The sequence below is a fragment of the Grampus griseus genome (assembly GCF_964374135.1).
Source record: "Grampus griseus genome assembly, chromosome: 3".
NCBI lineage: Eukaryota > Metazoa > Chordata > Mammalia > Artiodactyla > Delphinidae > Grampus > Grampus griseus.
The window spans coordinates 116,103,821-116,124,186 of NC_139019.1; the positions used below are offsets into that span (position 1 = coordinate 116,103,821).

Consider the following 20,366-nt stretch of genomic DNA (forward strand, 5'->3'; position numbering starts at 1 on the left):
AGGGGCATGGGGAGGGATGCTAGTCCAGAGGGGGTCCACAGCCCCTTGGCCACTCCTCTGGTAATGCCCATGCAGGCAGACGTGTAGGGGACACAAGGGAAGAGATATCGGGGTGGTTGGTTGTGGCCACACTACCCGTGCCCCCCTCCCCAGCGCCCCGTGGGAGGCGTGGCTGGAAGAAATTCTACGCGGTGCTCAAAGGGACCATTCTGTACCTGCAGAAGGTGAGAGACTACCCCAGAGTCCTTACCCAGAAAGGGCCAGCTCAGCTCCTGCCTTATGGTGTCCAGAGGGTCCCGGGCAGGACCTAGGGCTTAGGCAGATTCTGAGTCCTCCCCCATCAAAGGCCTTACTTGGGCTCACGAAGGGCTTTGGTGGTTTCAGGGAGGGGTCTTTTGAATGTTCAGGGGTTCAGAGGATACCCAGTGTAAGACCTGTTCAGGCTTCTGAGACCAACTGGGGAGGAGTGCCTGGTGAGTCTTGTTGGGGTGGGCATGGCATCAGAGTGGCAGCAGCTTGAATAATGGTGGGATGTACAGGGACAGAGAGAAGGAGAGCAAAAGGGAGGGACAGTGAGGGTGGAGGAAGTACGGGTCGGTAAGCCAGAGCCTGGTGATGACAGAGGCTTGCCCAACCCCTACCTGGCCTGTCCAGGATGAGTACAGGCCTGACAAAGCCCTGTCTGAGGGCGACTTGAAGAACGCCATTCGTGTGCACCATGCTCTGGCCACCAGGGCCTCCGACTACAGCAAGAAGTCCAATGTGCTGAAGCTGAAGACAGCCGACTGGAGGGTCTTCCTCTTCCAGGCACCGTAAGTAGGAGTGGGAGCACCCTCGCTCCCACCCTGGGCTCAGGACCGCCCCATCCCCTCGCCTCGTCCACCTCAGGGGAGGCGCCCTTAGCTTCCCCTGCACAGCAGCCATGAGAGTGAGTGTATCCGTAAACAGCTTGGGTCCCTCCCCATGAGCACTGGTTCTCAAGTGTGGTCCCCTCAGCATCGCCTGAAAAACCTGTTAGAAATGCAGTTTCTCTGGTCCCACCTTAGACCTCCTGAATCAAAAACGCTGGGGATGGGCCAGCAATTGTGTTTTAACAAGCCCTCTAGGTGATTCTGATGTGCACTGAAGTCCCTAAATACAGGGCAGATGGGATCTGTATCATCCTCCACTTAAAGTCGGGGGGATGGGTGCAAAAGACTCACCCTACAGTTTCTCCGTAAGACCTTCTTTCCACTCCCCTGCACTCCATCCTCCTGTGACTTGAGATTGGGGTTTCATGTGTCAGATGAGCTTAAAAGGGGGGAGGCTGGTAAGTGAGCTCTCAGGACAGGAGTGGACGTGCCGGGCCAGGTAGTGGGGCAGGGACGAGATGGCCGAGTGGGGGTGACCAGTTGCCCAGCTGCCTCTAACAGTCCCCTGCTGGTCTCACACTCATTAGCTCCAGGCTGTTAGCTCTGAACCTGGCTGGGAAGCTTTATTTTCACATGAAAATCCAGGTCTTGCCTGGGAGCTGGGACAGAAGGGGAGCTCCCTACACAGATGTGACCAGGCCCATCCAGCCCCCATCCTGCCATCCTCCCTCACTCCTTTGCCCACTTACACGGAGGTCTTCATGCCCTCTCTGTGCCAGGCTGGTGCTGTGGGATAGGCTGGGTGTGGGATAGGGCGTCCTGTTGTGAGAAGCCAGTGCGCTCTCCCCTCCCGTCCTGTCCCCAGGAGCAAGGAAGAAATGCTGTCCTGGATCCTTAGAATCAACCTGGTGGCTGCCATCTTCTCGGCGCCCGCCTTCCCAGCTGCTGTCAGCTCCATGAAGAAGTTCTGTCGGCCCCTGCTGCCCTCCTGCACCACTCGCTTCTGCCAGGTACGAGCTCCTGGGGTCACAACACCACCTCCCCAGGCTGCCTCTGCGGTGCCAGGCCCCCCATTCAACAGCCCTCACCTCAGCGCCTAGCCGGCGCCGGGTCCTGGGCTGAGAGACAAGCCGAAGGGGTAGATATTCTCCTCCATCTACACCGCACCCCACCCCTGTTTACAGATGGGGAGACTGAGGCCACACGCCACCCAATGGCCTGGGTGTGCCAGTGGCAGTGTGTCCTGTGAATGTGGTTGTGGTCTGTGGGCATAATGTGTGTCTGGGACGAATGGGAGAGAATGTGTGTGTCACAGGGAGCGAGCGACAGGTGAGACTTGGCTGCCCCTTCATCCAGGGCTTTTTTGCTGCCCTCATCTACCCTTAAATATTTTATTTGTAATCCTTAAAAAACTCCTACTCATTAATACTCCATTTTTCGGAGTTTTTTTTGGAGAGGGGAGGATAAATGGTGGGCCACTACTTGTGAGGTGGAGGGCAGGGGCAGCGCCATACTTCCCTTCCTGTCAGGGCCCTTGTCCGGGGTCTTCTCCACAGAGCCACTGGGGCTGTGCAAGCGGTGCACACTCCCCCCACATGCACACATGCCATGTTCAAGCACACGCATGTTTATGTGTATACACACGTGTTGTGTACCCACACCTACACCATACTTGTGTCTGCGCGCACGTGCACACACACACACACACACACACACACACACACACACACACACACACCACACAAATGCGTGCAACCCAGTGCCTGCATGGCACAAAGGGGTCTGGCTGTGCTTTGATGGCTGGGGTGTACTGTGCACTTGTCTGTGAGTGACAGTGTCTTTGGGTGTGATCCTGGGTCTGTGGCCATCAGACGTGTCCGGGCATGAATGTGAGAGACTGTGTGCATCGTATGAAGCCAGGGGGTGCCGAGGCCGGGCTGCCCCTTGGTCCAGAGGGTTTGTGTGCATGTGAGGGTTCATAGGAGCCAGGGGCTGTGTCTGGGTGACTGTGTGTTTGTGTAAGGGAGTGTCTGTGTCCACACACAGTGTGAGGGTCTCTCATCTCCTGAGCCTGCTGGGGAGGCTCTAGGAGAGCTGATGCCAATGGCAGGAGGGGAGGAAGGAAGGCAGCGGCAGAACGCTCCCTTGGGCCTAGACCCGGCTCTGCCCCTGTGTATTTGACAACCCTGGCCAGGCCTCAGTTTCCCTTTGGTGAAGCAGCTCCTGGTGGGACAGCCCTGTGACCTCCTGAGAGTGGGACCTCACAGTCCATGACTTGTCTTTGCAGGAGGAGCAGCTGCGTTCTCATGAGAATAAATTGAGGCAGGTGACTGCAGAGCTGGCTGAGCACAGGTGTCACCCGGTCGAGCGGGGCGTCAAGTCCAAGGAGGCTGAGGAGAACCGGCTGAAGGAGCATTATCTCACGTTTGAGGTGGGCCCTTCAAAGGAGGGGTTTTGAAGGACAGGGCTAGAGCAGGAGGAAGGGGCCGGCTCCTGCCTTCCACATCGTTCCCCGACCAGGGGCTCCTGCTTTGGGGGCTCCCCTGAGGTAGTCATGGACCATGGTCTCCTGTGGGCCCATCTCTGCACAGTCCAGCTGCACAAACAATTGTGCCCTCACTTACGTCTCTCAAAGGGCACCAGACGGGTTCTACCAGAGACCCCTGTCACCCCTCTACATCTTTCTCCAAGCCCCATCCTCATCTCCGCTTTCCCCATAGGCCCAGCTTCTCGGGAAGTTTTTACGACCAAACCACAGAACTCATAAGCCCTCTCCACGTGACTTTCCCCCCTTGTGGCTCATGTGCCTCTTTCACATAGGTTTATCAAGCAGAGCACCTTGGTCTTTCCTTCTGAGCTCTCCCTGCTTTTCATCTTGTCTCTAACCCCTCCCCTGGTTCTGCCCCACCGTGGGGTGAAGGATGGTGGGGTGGACTTGGGGGAGGAAGGCAGGAACCACTTGTCCATTTTGGACCGACCTGCACCAGGGGGGTGAACAGACACAAGAGAGGCTGAGACCAAGTCAGGAAGCCCCTGGAGCAGGAAGGGTGGGAAGTCGCCCCTCTCAGTCTCTAGATTTCCACTCTGATTTTCTACTGCAGCACAGAGGAGAGAGCAGAGCTCCCAGGATAGATCCTGACCTTTTGAAAAACATAACACTTTATAGCTTTCGGAAGTCTTCTCAATTTCACTCTCTCTGTGATGTAAAAAAAGCCACACTGATTGGCAGGTGTGATTCTCTTCACTTCCTTTGTATTGATTGATTTAATCCTCATATGAACTCCGTGACGTGGGTTTTGTTATTATCCCCATTTTACAGATGGGGACATTGAGGCTTGGAGAGGTTGGATCACGTGCTTGAGGTGACACAGGAAGTGCAGGAGCCAGGATCCTAACCCAGGGAATTGACTGTGGCTCCAGAGCCCTGGTCTTTCTCAGCCCCTGCCTGGCTTAACTGGGGGTGGTGGGGAGTGGTGGGGAGAATGAAGGGTAGGGGAGGTGAAGCCCCAAATGAAGGGTCTTTCAGCTCCTGTGGCAGAGCTGGGTGAGAACAGGGTCTCGTGACCCTTAGTCCCTGCCTCCCCTGGGGCTGCAGTGAGGGCCTGAAGCTCAGAGTCAAGGCCTCAGACAAATCTCCCTCCTAAATGTTTAGCAATTTACAGCCCCTTTAATAGCTCGTGAATGTGCCTCTCTCTCCAGGCCCTCACCAACACTGGACATAATCTTCATTAATCTGATAGGTTTAACAAGTGGTGTCTTATTGCTGTTTTAATTTGGATTAAATTTTTTTTTAAAATTGTGGTTAAAAAGCATAGCATAAAATTGATCATCTTAACATCATCTTATCATCATTTTAAAGTGTATAGTTCAGTAATGTTAAGCCTGTTCACATTCTTGGGCAACCAATCTCCAGAAGCTTTTCACCTTCCCAAACTGAAACTCTATAACTATTAAACAAAGACTCCTCAGCACCCTCCTCCCAGCCTCAGCCCCTGACAACCGCAGTTCTACTTTCTGTCTCTATGAATGTGACTACTCTCTAGGTACTTCATATAAATGGAATCATACAGAATTTATGTTTTTGTGACTGACCTGTGTCACTCAGCACAATGTCCTCAAGGTTCATCCGTGTTGTAGCATATGTTAGAATTTCCTTCCTTTTTAAGGCTGAATACTATTCTGTTGTATTTGTATACCACGTTTTGGCTATCCTTTCATCGACTGATGGACATTTGGGTTGCTTCCATCTTTTGGCTACCGTGAATAATGCTGCCATGTACGTGGGTGTGCAAATGTTTCTTTGAGATCCTGCTTTCAGTCCTGCTTTTATATCCAGAAGTGGAATTGCTGAATTGCATGGTAATATTATTTTTCACTTTTTGTGGAATAGCCGCACTGTTTTCCATGGTAGCTGTACCATTTTACATTCCACCAATAGTGTACTTGGCTTCCAATTCTTCCACATCCTTACCAACACACTTGTTACTTTCTGTTTTGTTTTTGTTTTGATAGTAGTTATCTTAATGTGTTTGAGGTGATATCTCATTGTGGTTTGGATCTGCATTTTCCTGATGAATAGTAATGTTGAGCATCCCTTTGTGTGCTTATTGGTCATTAGTATATCTTTTGTGGAGAAATGTCTATTGGAGTCCTTTGACCATCCTGAAATTGGGCTGTGTTTTTGTTGTTGGGTTGTAGGAGGTTTTTTTTCCCCTTTAATATTCTGGATACTAGACCCTTACCAGATGTATGATTTGCAAATATTTTTTTCCCATTCTGTAGATTGCCTTTTCACTCTATTGACTGTCCTTTGATACAGAGAAGTTTAAAATTTTGATAAAATCCCATTTGTCTATTTTCACTCTTGTCTGTGCTTTTGGTATCATATCCAATAAGTCATTGCCAATTAATTTGGATTTTTAAAAATTATGAGTGAAATTTCTGTGCATGTCCCTTGCCTAATATTTTTATTGGGTTGTTTATCTCCTTTTTATTGATGTGTGAGAGCTCTCTAAATATTAAGGAAATTAGTCTTTTGTTATATAGGATACATTTTTTCTCATTTTGTTGTTTGTCTTTTGACTTTGTTTTTGGCCTTTCTCTGCCCTTTCCCCAGAAAAGCCGTTATGAGACCTACATCCACCTCCTGGCTGTGAAAATCAAGGTGGGCTCAGATGATCTGGAGCGGATTGAGGCCCGGCTGGCCACCCTGGAGGGGGATGACCCTTCTCTCCGCAAGACACACTCGAGCCCTGCCCTCAGCCAGGGCCATGGAACTGTGACTGGCAGCAAAGCCACGAGGGATAACACTGGGCCTGATACTTAGCTGGCATGGATGGGCAGGTCCCAGAGGCAGGCAATGCCCCCAGAGGGGTCAGTGAGCACAATTCCAGCCAGGGGCCACTCAGATCAGCTCCAGGCAGTTGTTGGGCAGCCAGGGGAGTGTGGAGAGCCCTGTGGGCCAAGGAGATGGAGATGCTATTCATGGTGTCGATCTGGCATCCTGGGGCTGCTCTGGGCCTCCGACCCTCTCCCCAGCTCTCACATCCTTCTTCACCCCAGAGCCTCATTTTCTAGGCCAGTTGTGTGCATGCTCTAGACACCATCTCAAGAAGTGGGAAGGGTGGTTGACTTCCCAGGCTCTCCTCTTCTCACAAGTTCCTCCCTTCATCTCCCTTGTTTCCGAGGGCAGGTCTTGACCCCAGGTCTCAGCTTGGACTCCCACCCTTTCTCCTCCTCCTTCCTCTGAGTTGACCAGCAGCAGGTCTGCAGACCACCAGCACTATCCTCTCCTCCTCCACTCAGCAGCCTTGGGAACCACACCCCATTCTCCTGCCTCACCTGGCAATAACCCAGGACCCAGGCCTGTCCCTCAGTGCCAAGCTCTCTCCACTCAAGTGTGTGTCCACCTCATCTTCCATCCATCGAGGCCACTACTGCTTTCTTTTATATGGACATAAATGTATATATATAAGAATTATATATATATATATAAGGAACCCCTTTAGAGATGGTTTTGGAACTGATATCAGTTAGAGGATGAAATAAGAGGTAGGAAAAGCCTATTTCAGAATGCACTTGTTAGCAAGGAGGGCTGCTCTCTGGCCCCTGGAGGCCCTGACACTCTGGGAGGGAAGGTAGAGATAGTATGACCTCCTCTCACCCTATTTCCCCCTCTTCCGGCTGACCTGTGACTTAAACTGCTCTTACAGTTAATGCTTTGGAATAAATAGTGTGTGTGTGTGCTGCCCCGTCTGTCCCACAGGCATCCTGGGGTGTGAGTGGGATGGGACTGTGGCCCTGTTTATATTTTGGTCTTTATGTTGGTGCTGCCGGGTCTCTGAGCTCCAGAGGTGGCCTCTTGTACAGATCTACTGCTACAGGAATAAAAGACACTCTGCCTTGCAAATAGCCATTTGTCAACAAGCCCAAAGATGTTTGGTGGGGGAAGGTTATGGAAGCCATTAATTCTTGGTCTTGGGAAAAGGTGGAATGACAAGTTGTTGATTGTTTTTTAGGTTGCTATTTCTCGTACTCTTCTAGTGACTCAGAAACGCTAGTGAAGGACATGTCTGGGAAGAATAATTTTCCATGTGATGATCACAGACTAGCATCCTTTAAACCCTGCAATCCTCAGACTGACAGTGGTGGGGGTGATGGCACCTGCAATACAGCTGTGATGAGCAAATCCTTTCTATTTTTAAAATAGATTACTGTAGTTTGGCCAGCAATTTGACCTCAGTGGTAACATATTTAGTTAATAAGCCAACCTTGCAACTAAGCAGCCAACGTTTACAAGCCCACTGACATTTGATACAAGGGACCTGTGAGCCTGTGGAGAGATGTAGTGATTTAAATCCAGGTTATTTAATTTGGATCAGCTGAGTGTATTTTATAACCAAACCATCTGGCACCTTCATTTTGCTGAGTGGAAGTAAATGTTCATTTAAGTGAAATTGAAAGAGCAATGTGGCAACATAAAAAAGCTCTCTGTACTTTTTTCTCCACGCTGTCTCAAAGGTCCTTTGAGTTTGGGGTCAGCTTCCCACCCTCTACCTCATGAGGGTGGGTGAGTGAAAGCAGAGGAGCAGGCTCCATCCGCTGCAGACACGTGTGCTTCCCTGAGCACTAGCTGTGCCTCCCATCAGTAAAAAAACTTTTAGTTCACTTTCTTAATTGTATAATTATTTATTGTAAATTATATACGTGTACTACTGTACTAAAATATTATGTACATTATAAAACATACACAAAAGTAGAAATTTTAAAAAGATGAGTTGAAAATAAATCTAAAGCAAAGTTCTTTTTTTTCTGCATTCTAATGGACCATCATATTCCCTCCACAACCTCTGCCCCTAATATGTCCATTTTCCAGGACTGTCCAAATCCAGAGACTTGGAGGACTGCAGGTGAGATGTGATAAGTGGTTTGCGCCACCTGGTGGTCCTGGGAAGTGTCCGTGGGCTCAGGGACTCCTGGGGGCCGACCCTTGAGGACAGCGTCTCTTGAGGCTCCATCCTCTCATTCAGTGAAGGTGAACAGTGCTGCACACTGTGCTGGGTGCTGGGGATACTGTGGTGAGAAAAGGATTGACCAGATCCCTGTCCACACGGGGCTCACAGTCTAGTGGGGAGGGGGACAGACAGTCACCATTTCCATTTGGGACTCTGGAAGGGCTGGGGAGACAAGCCAAAAATGACCTGGCAGAGAGAAGAAAAAAGAATTGGAGAAGTGGGGAAGACTGACTCAGGAAGCCACCCGAATGTCCTAAGTGCTCCTGGGGGACAGGGTAGTAGCAGGAAAGTCACTTAACAGGGCTATACCTCTTCCTGACAGGCCATACTAAAGATGCCCCAAAGGCAGAATTTGAGAGGTGAGTAGAAAAGGAGCCTCTCTGGCCACACCTGCTCCTAGGTTCCATTCACACCTGTGAATGAATAGGTGGCTGATATGATGGGGAGTCAAGGAAACTGATTAGGTTCTGGCCTTAGACTCTCAGCAGGTAACTTAGAATCCAGAGCAGATAATGAAGGTACCAAATGGGGTCATGTGAAAGTCAATGAGTTAATCAAGGGGCCATTCAGAATTACTTGGGGTTACACAGAGGTAGACGGGCTCCCTGGGGGTCATGGAGGTGGTTTCTGACTAAAAATTTTGAAGGTAAAAACTTAGGGCCCTCAGAAGGGTCAAATGAGGATACTAAACTGGGTCATGAGGAGGTCAGTGGGTTCACCAAGAGGTCATTCAGAATTACTTGGGGTCACATAGAGGTCAATAGGTTCACCAAGAGGTCATCCAGAATTACTTTGGGTTACATAGAGGTCGGTGTGCTCACTGGAGTCATGGAAGTGGTTTCTGAGTGAAAATTTAGAAGGTATTAGCAACTCAGGCCCTCAGAAGGGTCAAATGAGGACAATAAACTGGGTCATGAAAAGGTCGATGGGTTCACCAAAAGGTCATTCAGAATTACTCAGGGTCATACAGAGATCATAAATCACATAGAGGAATTACTGGCTCTCAGAAAATTTTAGAGGCAATAGCAAACTCAGAGCCGGTACAGGGATCTGGATGAGATCATCAGGGGCTAGAGAAGTCAGTGATTTGCAGGTTTGTGTAGCATTTAGTTCATTAATTTCCTTTTTTTCTTTGTAACAGGTACTTTTTCTCCCAGCATCCCCACATGAATATGTGTCTAGTTCTTTACTTTTCTCCATCACTTCCCTTTCATCCAGTTTTTGCCACTCTCTGTGTGACTCAAGAATGCAAGGCACAGGATATGGTCATCATCATCATCAAATTAGCCATTAATAGACATCTATCATGTGCCAGAAGCAATCCTGGGCGCTCTATATAATCTCCACAGCAACCCTTTGAGGTAGGTATTAGCATCACCATTTCCCAGCTGAGCCAAGTGCAGCCTAGAGAAGTCACAGAGCTAGTGAGGGGCAGAGCTGGAATTTGAACTAAGGCCCTGTTGATACCTAAGCCCTTTCAACCCTAAGCCTCTCTGTCCTTTGCATGTGTAGGTCTCTGAGCTGACTACACATATTCCGGGCTCATTTGTGCACACACCCACACGTCAACCATGGGAGCTCTTTGGATAGCTGACTCCTTTGTGTCTGGTTGGAACCTAATGGTTCCTGGTGATGGGCATTGGCTTAGTAACATTAATCAATGAGGGGAAAGGCTCACCCTGGACACCATCTTCCTTCTCCATGCCTGAAATCACGTACCCTTCATCAGGGACTGCAAGTTTAGACAGGCCCTGGCTTTGAGGGGATATAAAAAAATCCAACACCCTGTGGGCTTACAAGCTGCAGCAGCTGTGGTCCTCCTGGCACCTGAGGGTACCCATTATGCCACTTTTCATGTCCACACATTGCCTGTGACACGCCTGAGGCCCCAAGGGTCATCTTGCCTCAGCTGCTTCAGTGCCAACCTCACAACCCTTCCCTCCTCACCCACCTAGGCCCAGAAACTCTTGCCTCATTCTGGCCCCTGTAGCTCCAGGGCAGGAACTGGGCCAGGGCTCTGAGGCTGAGCTCGAAGCAGAGTAATCTGTGTCAGCCCCTTGGCCAGGTTCCCCAGCAGCAGGGGGTGGTGGGTGGGGAGCTGGGGGACACCTTGTGAACGTTCTTAGAACAGGGAGGAGGGCTGGAGCCTGTCCTGGGAGTCGAAGGCAGGGAGATTGAAGGGAGGGTCTCTTCTCCCAGGTACTGCTCTGGCCCTCTCCAACCTCCACACCAACATCCATCCATCTCTATCACAGGTCTTCATCCTCTGTCTCCCTCCTCACCTGGGGGCTAGGCACACGCAGTCAAACATTAGTTATTTCTGATTTTATTTATAATATAAAAATGTTCAAGTGTCAACAGTCAGGTGTTTGGACATTTCAAGGGGCAGGTTTCCCATTTGCTTAGGATTTTTTTTTTTTTAAACAATTACCTTTTTGACAAATTAGCAGTGGACCCAGTTTTGGAGGGTGGCGAGGTCAGGGCTGGAGAGGGAGTGGAAGTCATGGGTGGGCTAGAGGCTGGGAGTTGGGCTGTGAGAAGGAAATGGTGTTACTTTATTGCTAAGAGGGGAATCAAATACACTGTCGAGTGGCTCTTCTCGGTCCCAGCGTGACCATGCATCCAATCTAAAGAATCTGAAATGCAAAGGACATGCAGGCATAAAATAGAAAAGACGACCTGTAAACGAAGGTGCTGCAGAGGACGGAGGGGCTTCCTGGAGGCCATAGGGGAGGAGGAGCCACGAACATTGGGGCCCTGGCAGAGCTGCCCCCTCCCAGGGCCGAGGCTGTTGGGAAGACCTCTTTCTCAGTGCGCCCCTCCCTTAGCAGCTGTGAGGAGCGGGGAGGCCCCCTCCCCATTCTGGTTGCTGTCGCTGGGCCTTAGTCTCCCCCTGGACGTTACCTGACCCCCAACTCTAGCTCCAAACCTAGGATCCCCGCCCTCTCAGGGGGCCCAGGGCTCCAGATCTTGCACTGGGGCAAAGCTACTCCGGACCTCATGTCGTTCGTTGGGGCCCCCCAGCCTCACGCCCACCCGAACCCAATCCCGCAGCCTCCCCTCTCCTGCTTTCTCTCACCACCACCTCCCATGACCCCAGCCAGCTTGGGATCCTACATTCCCTCACCCCGCAACCTAGACTTCTCTCCAGGAGCTCCAGATTAGCGTACAGCAAAAGGCACCACAATATAGGTTTCTATTAAAGAGTCAAAAAATTGGCCCATCTCTCTTTTTTTTTGTTGTTTCTTTTTTTTTTCCGAAGCTGTAAATCAGGATGTCACATATAAATAGTTTCCCTATAAAAACGTCTTTGCCGTTAGCTAGTATTATAAGACAATTTTTGCTAAAATGAAAATAAAACATTTTGTTATACCTTTTTCCTTTTATAGAAAATAAAAATATTTTTATTTCTTTTTCTCCCTCCTTTCTCTCTCCAGTCGGCGGTCTCTGTTCTCCTTAAAGACAGTGGGGCGGGCGAGGCGGAGGGGGCGGCGGGGGCCCTAGAGGGGCCCCGAGTCCTGCTTGGCCCGCGGGGGCGGCCCGCGGCTGTGTCTGCTGCTGGCCCGCGTGCTGTGGCTGTCCAGGGAGTAGTAAGTCCTGCTGTCGGCCGCCGGGCAGAGCGGCGGCGAGTCCGAGCGCAGCGCGTCGTGCGCCGCACGCAGGCCGAGGAAAGGCGTGCTCTCGGCCGCCAGCGCCCCGTCCGCGTCGTCCGCTTCGTCGTCCGAGGCGGAAGCCGAGCCGCCTCCCGAGCCGCTGCTCAGCGACAGCGAGTCCCGCGCCGCGCGTGCGCGCTGCGCCGCCAGCCCGTTGAGGCGCGAGCGGCGCCAGCGCCGGGGTCCAGCAGACGTCCTACGGGACGCGCCGCGGGCGCGCGGCCGCGGCGGCGGGGGCGCGCACTCCTGCGTGGTCTCGTACTCGTCGTCCTCGGGGATGCGGAAAGGGCTGGCGGGCAGACTGCCCAGGCTGCCGCCTAGGGCGCAGGCCCCGCGGCGCGGCCCCGGTCCCGCCGCGGGGTAGTAGTAGCTGTCGTAGCTGCGCTGCATGTCCGCACCGGTCCCGGGCCCTGGACCGGGGCCGGGGGGCGCCGGGTGCCGCAGGAGCGGCTGCTGCTCCGCCAGGCGGTAGCTGATGGGCGCGGCCGGCGGCAGCGACACAGCGTGCGCCGAGTTGGGGGACGTGATCTCGAAAGTCGGCACCTGCGTGGCCAGCGAGTAATGGAAGTCCACGGGAGAGAGGCGCGCGGGCGTGGTCAGGGCCGACACATACCTGCGGGGAGAGGCAGAGACGTGGGCCGGTGGCCAGGGGATGGGGCGGACCTGATGCAAAGCAGTGGTCTAGCCCAGGATCCCTCTTGCAAGAACCATGCTGGTATTCCTCAGTGGCCGTAATAAATTTCCTTAATTTCTCTGAGCCTCAGTTTGCTTATCTGTGAAACGGGAGTAACCACAGTGCTCATTCCGTAGCGTTGTTGGATGATTCCATAAACGTATCAGTGGTCCTTGGCTGGGGGGATGCTCACAGTCACCAGTGCTCCTGAATGGTTACTTCGGGTGAGGCTAAGGCTGGGGCATTTTACATGTGTGATCTCATCTAATACAGTAATTCTATAAGAGGCTTCTGTTAGTCCCGTACTACACACGTGAGGAAAAAGACTCAGAACATTTAATTGACTTACTCAAGGTTCACACAGCCAGGAAGTGGTTGAGCTGGGATGTGAACCCAGGCCAGGCAGGAATCAGAACTCATACTGCCCAATTCCTCATTCTAGTCCCTGCATTCAGCCACCCCTGTGACTTGGACTTACCTCCCCTCCGGGACAGTTCATCCCATGGCTGATGGCTACAGTGGGGAAATATTTTCCTTTTTAAGTTGAAGCTAAAAGCTGCCTCAGGGAAGTGACTGCTCCCACCTCAGTTAGGGTCCTCAGCCCAGAGCTCACAGTTACCAAGACCTCACTGAAGTGTCTCTGCTTGGGGCTAAAGACCACCAGTTCCTTCAAAAGTTTGCCCTTGCTAATATCTCCCACTCTGGGTCCCAGGCACCTGTCCCTTTTCTTTCTCCACATTTCCCTTTCTGAGCCAACTGGCCTCTTGCCCAACCATTATCCACCTTGGGACAGGGACCACCCACCTCCCTGCCTCTCTTCCAAACTGTAAAGCTGGGCACCTCATTGCTCTCCAGAGTCCCCATTACTGTTTTTCAGAATCATCTGACTCCTCTCTCTTCCCTCTCCCACATGCACATCCATCATGTCCTACCCATCCCCTTTCTCCTGGAATACCCTCCACCCTGCTCCACTCCATCCTGGGACTAGATGTTCACTCTGGCCATTCCCCCACCCCAGTGTCTTTCCTCCTTCAGCCTATGCAGTTCCCAGAACAATCTTTTTTTGGCCATGTGGCATGTGGGATCCTAGTCCCCCTACGAACCTGCGCCCCCTGCAGTGGAAGCGTGGAGCCTCAAACCACTGGACTGCCAGGGAATTCCCTCCCAAAGCAATCTTTTAAAGTCATATCTCTGCTCTAGGAGGCCCTTCCTGCTTACCCACCCAGGGCCACTGGCCATCTATCTGGCCCCAGCCTTCCTGTTCAGGCCCAGCTCCACTCTCCTCACAGCCCACCCTGCTCTAGGTGCCTCACCAGCCATGTCCTTAGTGCCTCTGCTGGAACAGCTCAAGTTGTTCCCCTTGCCTGGAAGTCTTTCCCTGCCTTGCCTCTCTACCTCTCATCCATTAAGGCAGGGGTCCCCAACCCCCAGGCCGTGGACCAGTACCCGTCTGTGGCCTGTTAGGAACCAGGCCGCACAGCAGGAGGTGTGTGGCCGGAGCGACTGAAGCTTCATCTGTATTTATAGCCACTCCCATGGCTTGCATTACCACCTGAGCTCTGCCTCCTGTCAGCATTATGGTGAGTTGTATAATTATTTCATTATATATTACAATGTAATAATAATAGAAATAAAGTGCACAATAAATGAATCATCCCGAAACCATCCCCCCGCCCCCGTCTGTGGAAAAACTGTCTTCCACAAAACCGGTCCCTGGTGCCAAAAAGGTTGGGGACTGCTGCATTAAGAAGTCCTGTTGCTCTTGTTACTACTAACCATAGCTCCACCTAGTGAGCACCAGCGCCATGTCAGGTAAAAGGCAAAGAGCTTTGCGCATGATCTTAGGGTGGCCTTCATAAGAACCACGCACTACAGGTGTAATGCTCCCTGTTCTATAGCTGAGGAAACAGGCACAGAGGTGATCAACCTGCCCCAAGTCACACAGGTGGTGGGGCTGAGCTTGGAAAGGTTGGTCTTGGAAAACCTAGCTGCTTCCCAGAGCCTACCATCAGACTGGGTTTCTCTGCCCTGGTGGGGTGTCCTATGCTTAGCACTTTCCATAGGCAGCTGTGAGCTTCAGTGGTTTCGTGTCCATGACCGGCACGGAGTAGGCTGAATTGAAGCCTTCTCCACCCCAGCCTGGAGTTCCTAGTACCATGCCCCTTTTTCTGCTCTCCTCCCACAGATCCCAGTTGCCAAGGGGAGAGCAAGATGGAGGCTGGCCCCCTGCAACTCCTGGCTTGGAGTCAGGGAAGAAGGGAAGGTTCCTGGGTCTCACTGCATTCATTGCTCAGGAACCCAATGGCATCTTGATCCATGGGGGCCTAGTTGCTGATTCTTCCAGGGCCTTCAGGCATTCTTGGCTCATTCCCATCCTGCACTCATCGGTTTACTCACAGACAGCCTCCCCTCCCACTCTTAAGCCTGTTCAATCTTGGTGTCTGTTTCTCCCGGGACATGGGGCCTCTAGGTGACACCAGGGTAGGGCAACTGTATGTTCTGGTTTGTCCATGCCAGACCCTGTTTGTTCCTGATGTTCTACTGCAATTATTAATAACATCCCCTTCTACTCTGAAGAGTGTCCTAGTAGAACAATTAAATTAAATGGTCATAACACACCAGGGTCTACTGGCTGTAGTACCAGCCTGTCATTAACATGTTGATGACCCCGAGCAGACCATTTAACTTTTCAGGGACCTTGCTTGCGCATCTGGAAAATGGGGATGAGGCTCTTTGAAGTGTTTCTGAGGTGACCTAAGGGTCAGCCCTGGGTCAGTGGTGCCAGCTCTCTGGCTACAGTGGGGCACAGGTCACGGGGTAGGAACTGACCTCTCGCTGTGCGGGGAGTCACGCAGGGAGTCTATGGAGTCGTGGTAAGGTGGCACAGCAGCCCTGCGCTGCTCCTCTAGGCTGTAGGCTGCCGCCCGCCGTGCCCGCGCCTCCACACACGCTGGGCTGTTGCACTTGCTGGTGCCCACTGATGACAGCATGATGCCCGATTGGGAGTCGGAGGTCAGGCTCTCAGAATGTTCCAGGCTCCACGTGTGGCTCTCATGCCTGGAGAAGCCAGGTGGAAGTGAGGTGAGGTCAGGAAGGCGCCGGGCAGCCCAGCACGTGTGGTCCCAGGCCCACCCCTTCCCTGGTTCTTCATTCCATCTCAGGCTCCCTCAGCTCACTGCCCTTCACTCTGGGCTGATGTGTAACATCATAAATGCCAAACCCCGATTTTGGGAGGAGGAGAGCTGGAGGCCTGTGGATGGGTGAGCTGCAGTGTGCGGAGGCCTCTTCCTTTCCTCTCTGCAACCAACCTCTCCTTAGCCTCCCTGTCTGGGACCCTTCCACTCCCATGGTCCTTAGCCACTTGCCTTAAGAGCCCAGCCCTAGTGGCCAATATATGGGGACCCTGCCTATTCTGTGCTGCTCCCCAGGGAAGAAAGGGGCCAACCACGTTCTTTCTTGAGCTGTCTGAGCCTGTGTGCTTGTGTGGACAGGCCTCCCTACCTCTGGAGAGGAGGCTAAGGTGGACTAGGTTCACGTGGGAAACCCAGGAGAGGGCGTCAAATAGCTGTGGGTATTCGAGTGAGCAGGTACTTTATGCCAGGTGAAGTGGTGCTGATGAGGCCCAAACAAAACCAAATGTTAGGTGGGAGCACAGTGATGCTGTTGTTCCTCTGGGGCTGGTTTAGACTAGAAAAGGGAATCCGGTCTGTGAGGACCTGGATGTACGTTTGGTGGTGGGTTCTGGTTTGAAGCCCCCCACCTCCACCCTTCTGCTCACAGGGACCCTCAATACAGAGCCCAGCCTGGCTGGGGAGTTTGGTGTGTGTCCCCAGGCAGGTGTGTGGTGTGCATGTGCACGCCCTGAGGGTGTGCATACGGGAGTCTGCAAGGCTGCGTGGGCCTTGGTGGTGCCCACCTGTGGCTGGAGGTGGGCGTGGCTGTGGAGCAGTGGTGAGAAGGAGAACAGGAGTGGCTCCCAGAGAAGGTGGTCTCTGTTTCCCTCCGGATGACATGGTCTGTGGCTGGCACATTCTTGGAGATATACTGGAACAGACAGAGGGTTTTTTGCCAGGGGGGCAGTTAGTGACAGATGACCAAGTTGACCCTCCTTCCTGGTGGGCAGGGGAAGTGAGGCAGTAAGCTCCAGGTTGCGGGGGCGGTGGTGGTCCACTGGATAAGCAACTCGGTGTTAGGGCAGCAATGGCCCCTGGAAATCAATCCCCCGACCTCCCTTAAGGAAGTGGGCCAAGCGAGGCTAAGTCATCCTGGTGAGGCAACGCTAGGCTAGCAGGCAAGGCTGAGCACAGGATGGGCCGGCCGCCTCCCTGGCCCATTCTTGCAGGGGGCATAAGAAGGCGGGCTACACAGCAAGGGGTCAGAGTGGGGCCTGGGAACACCACTCACGTCTGCCATCTGGATCTCCTCAGGGTCCAGCCGGGGGTGGCTGGGCCCATTGGCCAAGCTCCGGTTCTGGTGGGCTGGACACATGTTCTGTCGAAGGTGGTTATGCATCTGCTTCCGCTGTTTTCTGCACAGGGGAAGGTGCATTAGCCTGACACCCCCTCCCCGCCTCCCCTGGCACACATGAAGTATGAGCTTCCCTAGCTGTTACTCCAGGGAACTAGTCTACGTGTGCCGGGACTGGACTGCCGTGGCAGTCTCCTGCTACTGCTCTTTCCTGTGCTCAGGCTGCCTTCAGCCAGGACCCCTTCAATCAACCGCCTACATCATCACTACCAGCCGGAATTCAGCAGGACCTGAGCGTAGTGGTAGTGAGCTTTGGCTCTGCTGAGAGAACAGAACTCTACTACTTTCTAGCTGTGTAACTCTGGGCAAATTACTTAAACTATCCATGTTTCACTTTCCTCATCTGTAAAACGGACTGATCATCTACGCATTCCAAAGACCACTGAGGATTAAGAGTAGATAAAATATTCAAGCACAGTGCTGGCCCACTTCCTGCATTCATTTATTTGGTGTCTATTGGGTTTTTACTATGTGCCAGATGCTGTTTTGGAGCAGAGGAGACAGATATGGTTCCTGCCCTCATGGAGCTTGTGGGCCAGTAGGAGAGGCAGATGATAAACACATAAACAAATAAACAAACAAGATACTTTCAGCAAAGTGCTATGGAGAAAATAAAACAGGATGCTGTGGTCAGGGAGTCAAGACCTGTGGGGCTGCTTCACTTCAGCACCTATTAAGTGCTCAATACATTTGTTTTGTAATCAACAAGTTTAATCATGTCACTCCCCTGTTAAAGCCCCTTCATTGGGCTTCAGAATCCTGTTTCCTCTCCCCAGCCCTGTCTCTCAAGGCCCTTTCCCCACCCCAGCTTGCTGCATCCTTGGAGGGCTTGTTTCTGATCCTACACTGTGCCTCTCTGGCCTCTGGGCCTTTGCATCCAATTGCAGCACATTCTCTGCCTCTTCACCTGCTAACTCCTGCTCATCTCTCAGGCCCGGCCTAAATGCACCTTTCTCAGGGAAACCCTCCCTGCCCTCTAGCTGAGGTTAGGCACCCCTGAAATACATCCTGTAATACTGGACCTCTTGCTTAGAGCACTGGCCATGTGCCTGGTACAGGGCCTGGTGTCCAGCAGGCATTGAATGAAAGTTTGTTGAAGAAATAAGTAAATATAGTAGGGGTTAGAACATGAGGCTTGCTTCTCCCCCCAGTTCTTGGCCTCAATTTTCCTGTGTGGGCCCAGTCTCCTCCTGTGGGCTCCCTGAACCCTAAACCCCAAGGCTGGCAGGGCCTTAGATCTCATAGATAGGGGCAGCAGGAGTCAAGACCCAGGGGCTCAGTCCCCCAAATGGTGGCTATGCCCAGACTCTTGCTTTCCGCATAAGAACAGATATGACAAACTCTTTCTGTACCACATCACTCTACAACCTGCAATGGCTCCCTATCATCTGTAGGATAAACCCAGGTCCCCAAGCTTGACATTCAAGGCCCTGTGGTGCCACGCAGGTTCCAGCTGTTCTTTTAGACTCGTGCACCTTTTTAAAATTGACCCCAGCCCTCTGCTCCAGCTAGGCTCGGCTGCTCACGCTCCATGAACACAGCTGACCCTCTCCTGCATTTGTCCTTTAGCTCGCACTCTTCTACTGGAATTGTCCAGCCCCTTTCCTTGCTCCAAGGTTCTGATGCCACCTTTCCTTTGCCCAGGGGGGGCCCAACCCCATCTTCTCTGTATTCCTGCTTGGACTGCTCCTAGGTGGGATTAGGCAGTGCCCTGTGAGGTCTCTTTTTCCCCTGAGAAGGTGCCTCCCTCTCTGTGCTTGCCCACCCCCAACACTGCCCCAGTGCCTGCCTACCTGACAGGGCAGATCCTCCCTCACAGGATCCTCTGAGGTACTAGAGGATCACACTCATTTTATAGATGAGAACTCAGAGAAGCTCATCCGTTTCCTCAGGGTCACAGGAAATGGCCGAGCTGAATTAGAACCCAGATCTATCTTCTTTCACCGCCTGGGCTTATGACCGTTCTTGTGCAGTCCTCTGGGGCCTGTCTACCCCACCCTCTGCTCCTGCTTCTTGGCCCAGCCCTCTGGCCCCTCACCAGCTGCAGAAGGGGGCAGAGGGGCATAGGAATGGGGGAGGCTCCGCCAGGCATGGTGCGGTGGAGAGGAGAGCCTGTCCCCACAAAAGCAGTCCCTGGTTGCTCTGAGCGCCCGACAACTCACTTGGTCTTGCAGTAGGCGACCACGCAGACGATGCCCACGACCAGCAGAGCCACGCAAATGCCGGTGATAGTCAGGACCCTTTTCTGGTACAGCTCCTCGGCTTCTGCAGAGGTAGAGGGCGTGAGGGGGCAGGGTGGGAGGCAGACCCGTAGAGACAGTGCTGCAGACCGTCCCCCTGCCCCGCAAACCCCGGGCTCTCTCCGGCTCGGGTGCTGCCCGGCTCCCATCCATCTCACTCCTCCCCCAGCCAGTTCCCTCCTTCCTGCTTTCCTGAACTCCACCCACCTGTGGAATCTCATCACAAATGACTATACCTGAGCTCACCTTCCCAAACCTGTGCTCTGCCTGGAGCATGTGAGTGGAAAATGCAGGGGGATGGGTGGAGGAGGTGGGATGGAGGTGAAGTTCCCAAGGTCATAGGGGAGGGCAACCCACTATGGCCTGGTGGCTGCAAAGAGCCTTGATGGGCTGGGGGAAGCTGGTCTTCATGGTGGTGAACATGCTGACCCTGGGCAAAGGCCTGGCTGGCCACTTTGGCTTCCTTAAGAAGGTGGAGAGTGGCTTGTTCTGGGCTGGAGACAGGACATGAGGCCCAGAGGCTGGACTTAGGAGGGATGCCAGGACCAAGAGCAGGAACAGAGCAGACCAGGCCCACAGAGGCGGGAGAGGGGAGAAAGGCCTTGGTTTATCCCTGCAGCTCGGTCAGGGTTGTGGCCCTGGCCCACTCCAGCTCTCCCCGTCTCTGCTTGTCAGAGACCCACGAGTGGCAGCACAGCCCCCTGGCGCCTAGGACAGCCCTTGTGCTCAAGGAGCAGCCTCCACCCTTCTGAAGGAGCTGAGCTAGGCTGGGCCTCAAAGCCCTCAAAAAGACCCAACTATCCCCTCTACCTCTACTCCCACTTTTTGGTGGGGCAACCCCTACGCTTCTAGAACAGAGAAAGCCTGGAGGAAGCAAAGGAAAAAGGTGACAGCACCAGACATGGTCA

The 20,366-nt window shown here is 52.9% G+C and overlaps 2 protein-coding genes across 7 annotated transcripts in view; one reads left to right on the forward strand and one right to left on the reverse strand.

Annotated features, from left to right (window-relative positions):
* The window catches only part of PSD2 (pleckstrin and Sec7 domain containing 2), a 48,221-nt gene extending 41,978 nt beyond the window's left edge, over nucleotides 1–6,243 (forward strand). Inside the window, exons 11-15 of the mRNA XM_082652071.1 lie at nucleotides 154–224; nucleotides 655–812; nucleotides 1,717–1,861; nucleotides 3,139–3,282; nucleotides 5,968–6,243. Of these exons, the coding sequence (XP_082508197.1) occupies nucleotides 154–224; nucleotides 655–812; nucleotides 1,717–1,861; nucleotides 3,139–3,282; nucleotides 5,968–6,177 (728 nt within the window). The 3' untranslated portion in view covers nucleotides 6,178–6,243. The remainder of the gene's footprint in view (nucleotides 1–153; nucleotides 225–654; nucleotides 813–1,716; nucleotides 1,862–3,138; nucleotides 3,283–5,967) is intronic.
* A 5,622-nt stretch (nucleotides 6,244–11,865) lies between these two features.
* Nucleotides 11,866–20,366, reverse strand: part of NRG2 (neuregulin 2) — a gene marked incomplete at both ends in the record, with an annotated part of 178,442 nt that continues 169,941 nt past the window's right edge. For all 6 annotated transcript variants that reach the window (XM_082651663.1, XM_082651661.1, XM_082651662.1 and 3 more), the window contains 5 exons: nucleotides 11,866–12,631; nucleotides 15,521–15,748; nucleotides 16,608–16,735; nucleotides 17,096–17,219; nucleotides 19,381–19,483. In XM_082651663.1, the coding sequence (XP_082507789.1) occupies nucleotides 11,866–12,631; nucleotides 15,521–15,748; nucleotides 16,608–16,735; nucleotides 17,096–17,219; nucleotides 19,381–19,483 (1,349 nt within the window). The remainder of the gene's footprint in view (nucleotides 12,632–15,520; nucleotides 15,749–16,607; nucleotides 16,736–17,095; nucleotides 17,220–19,380; nucleotides 19,484–20,366) is intronic.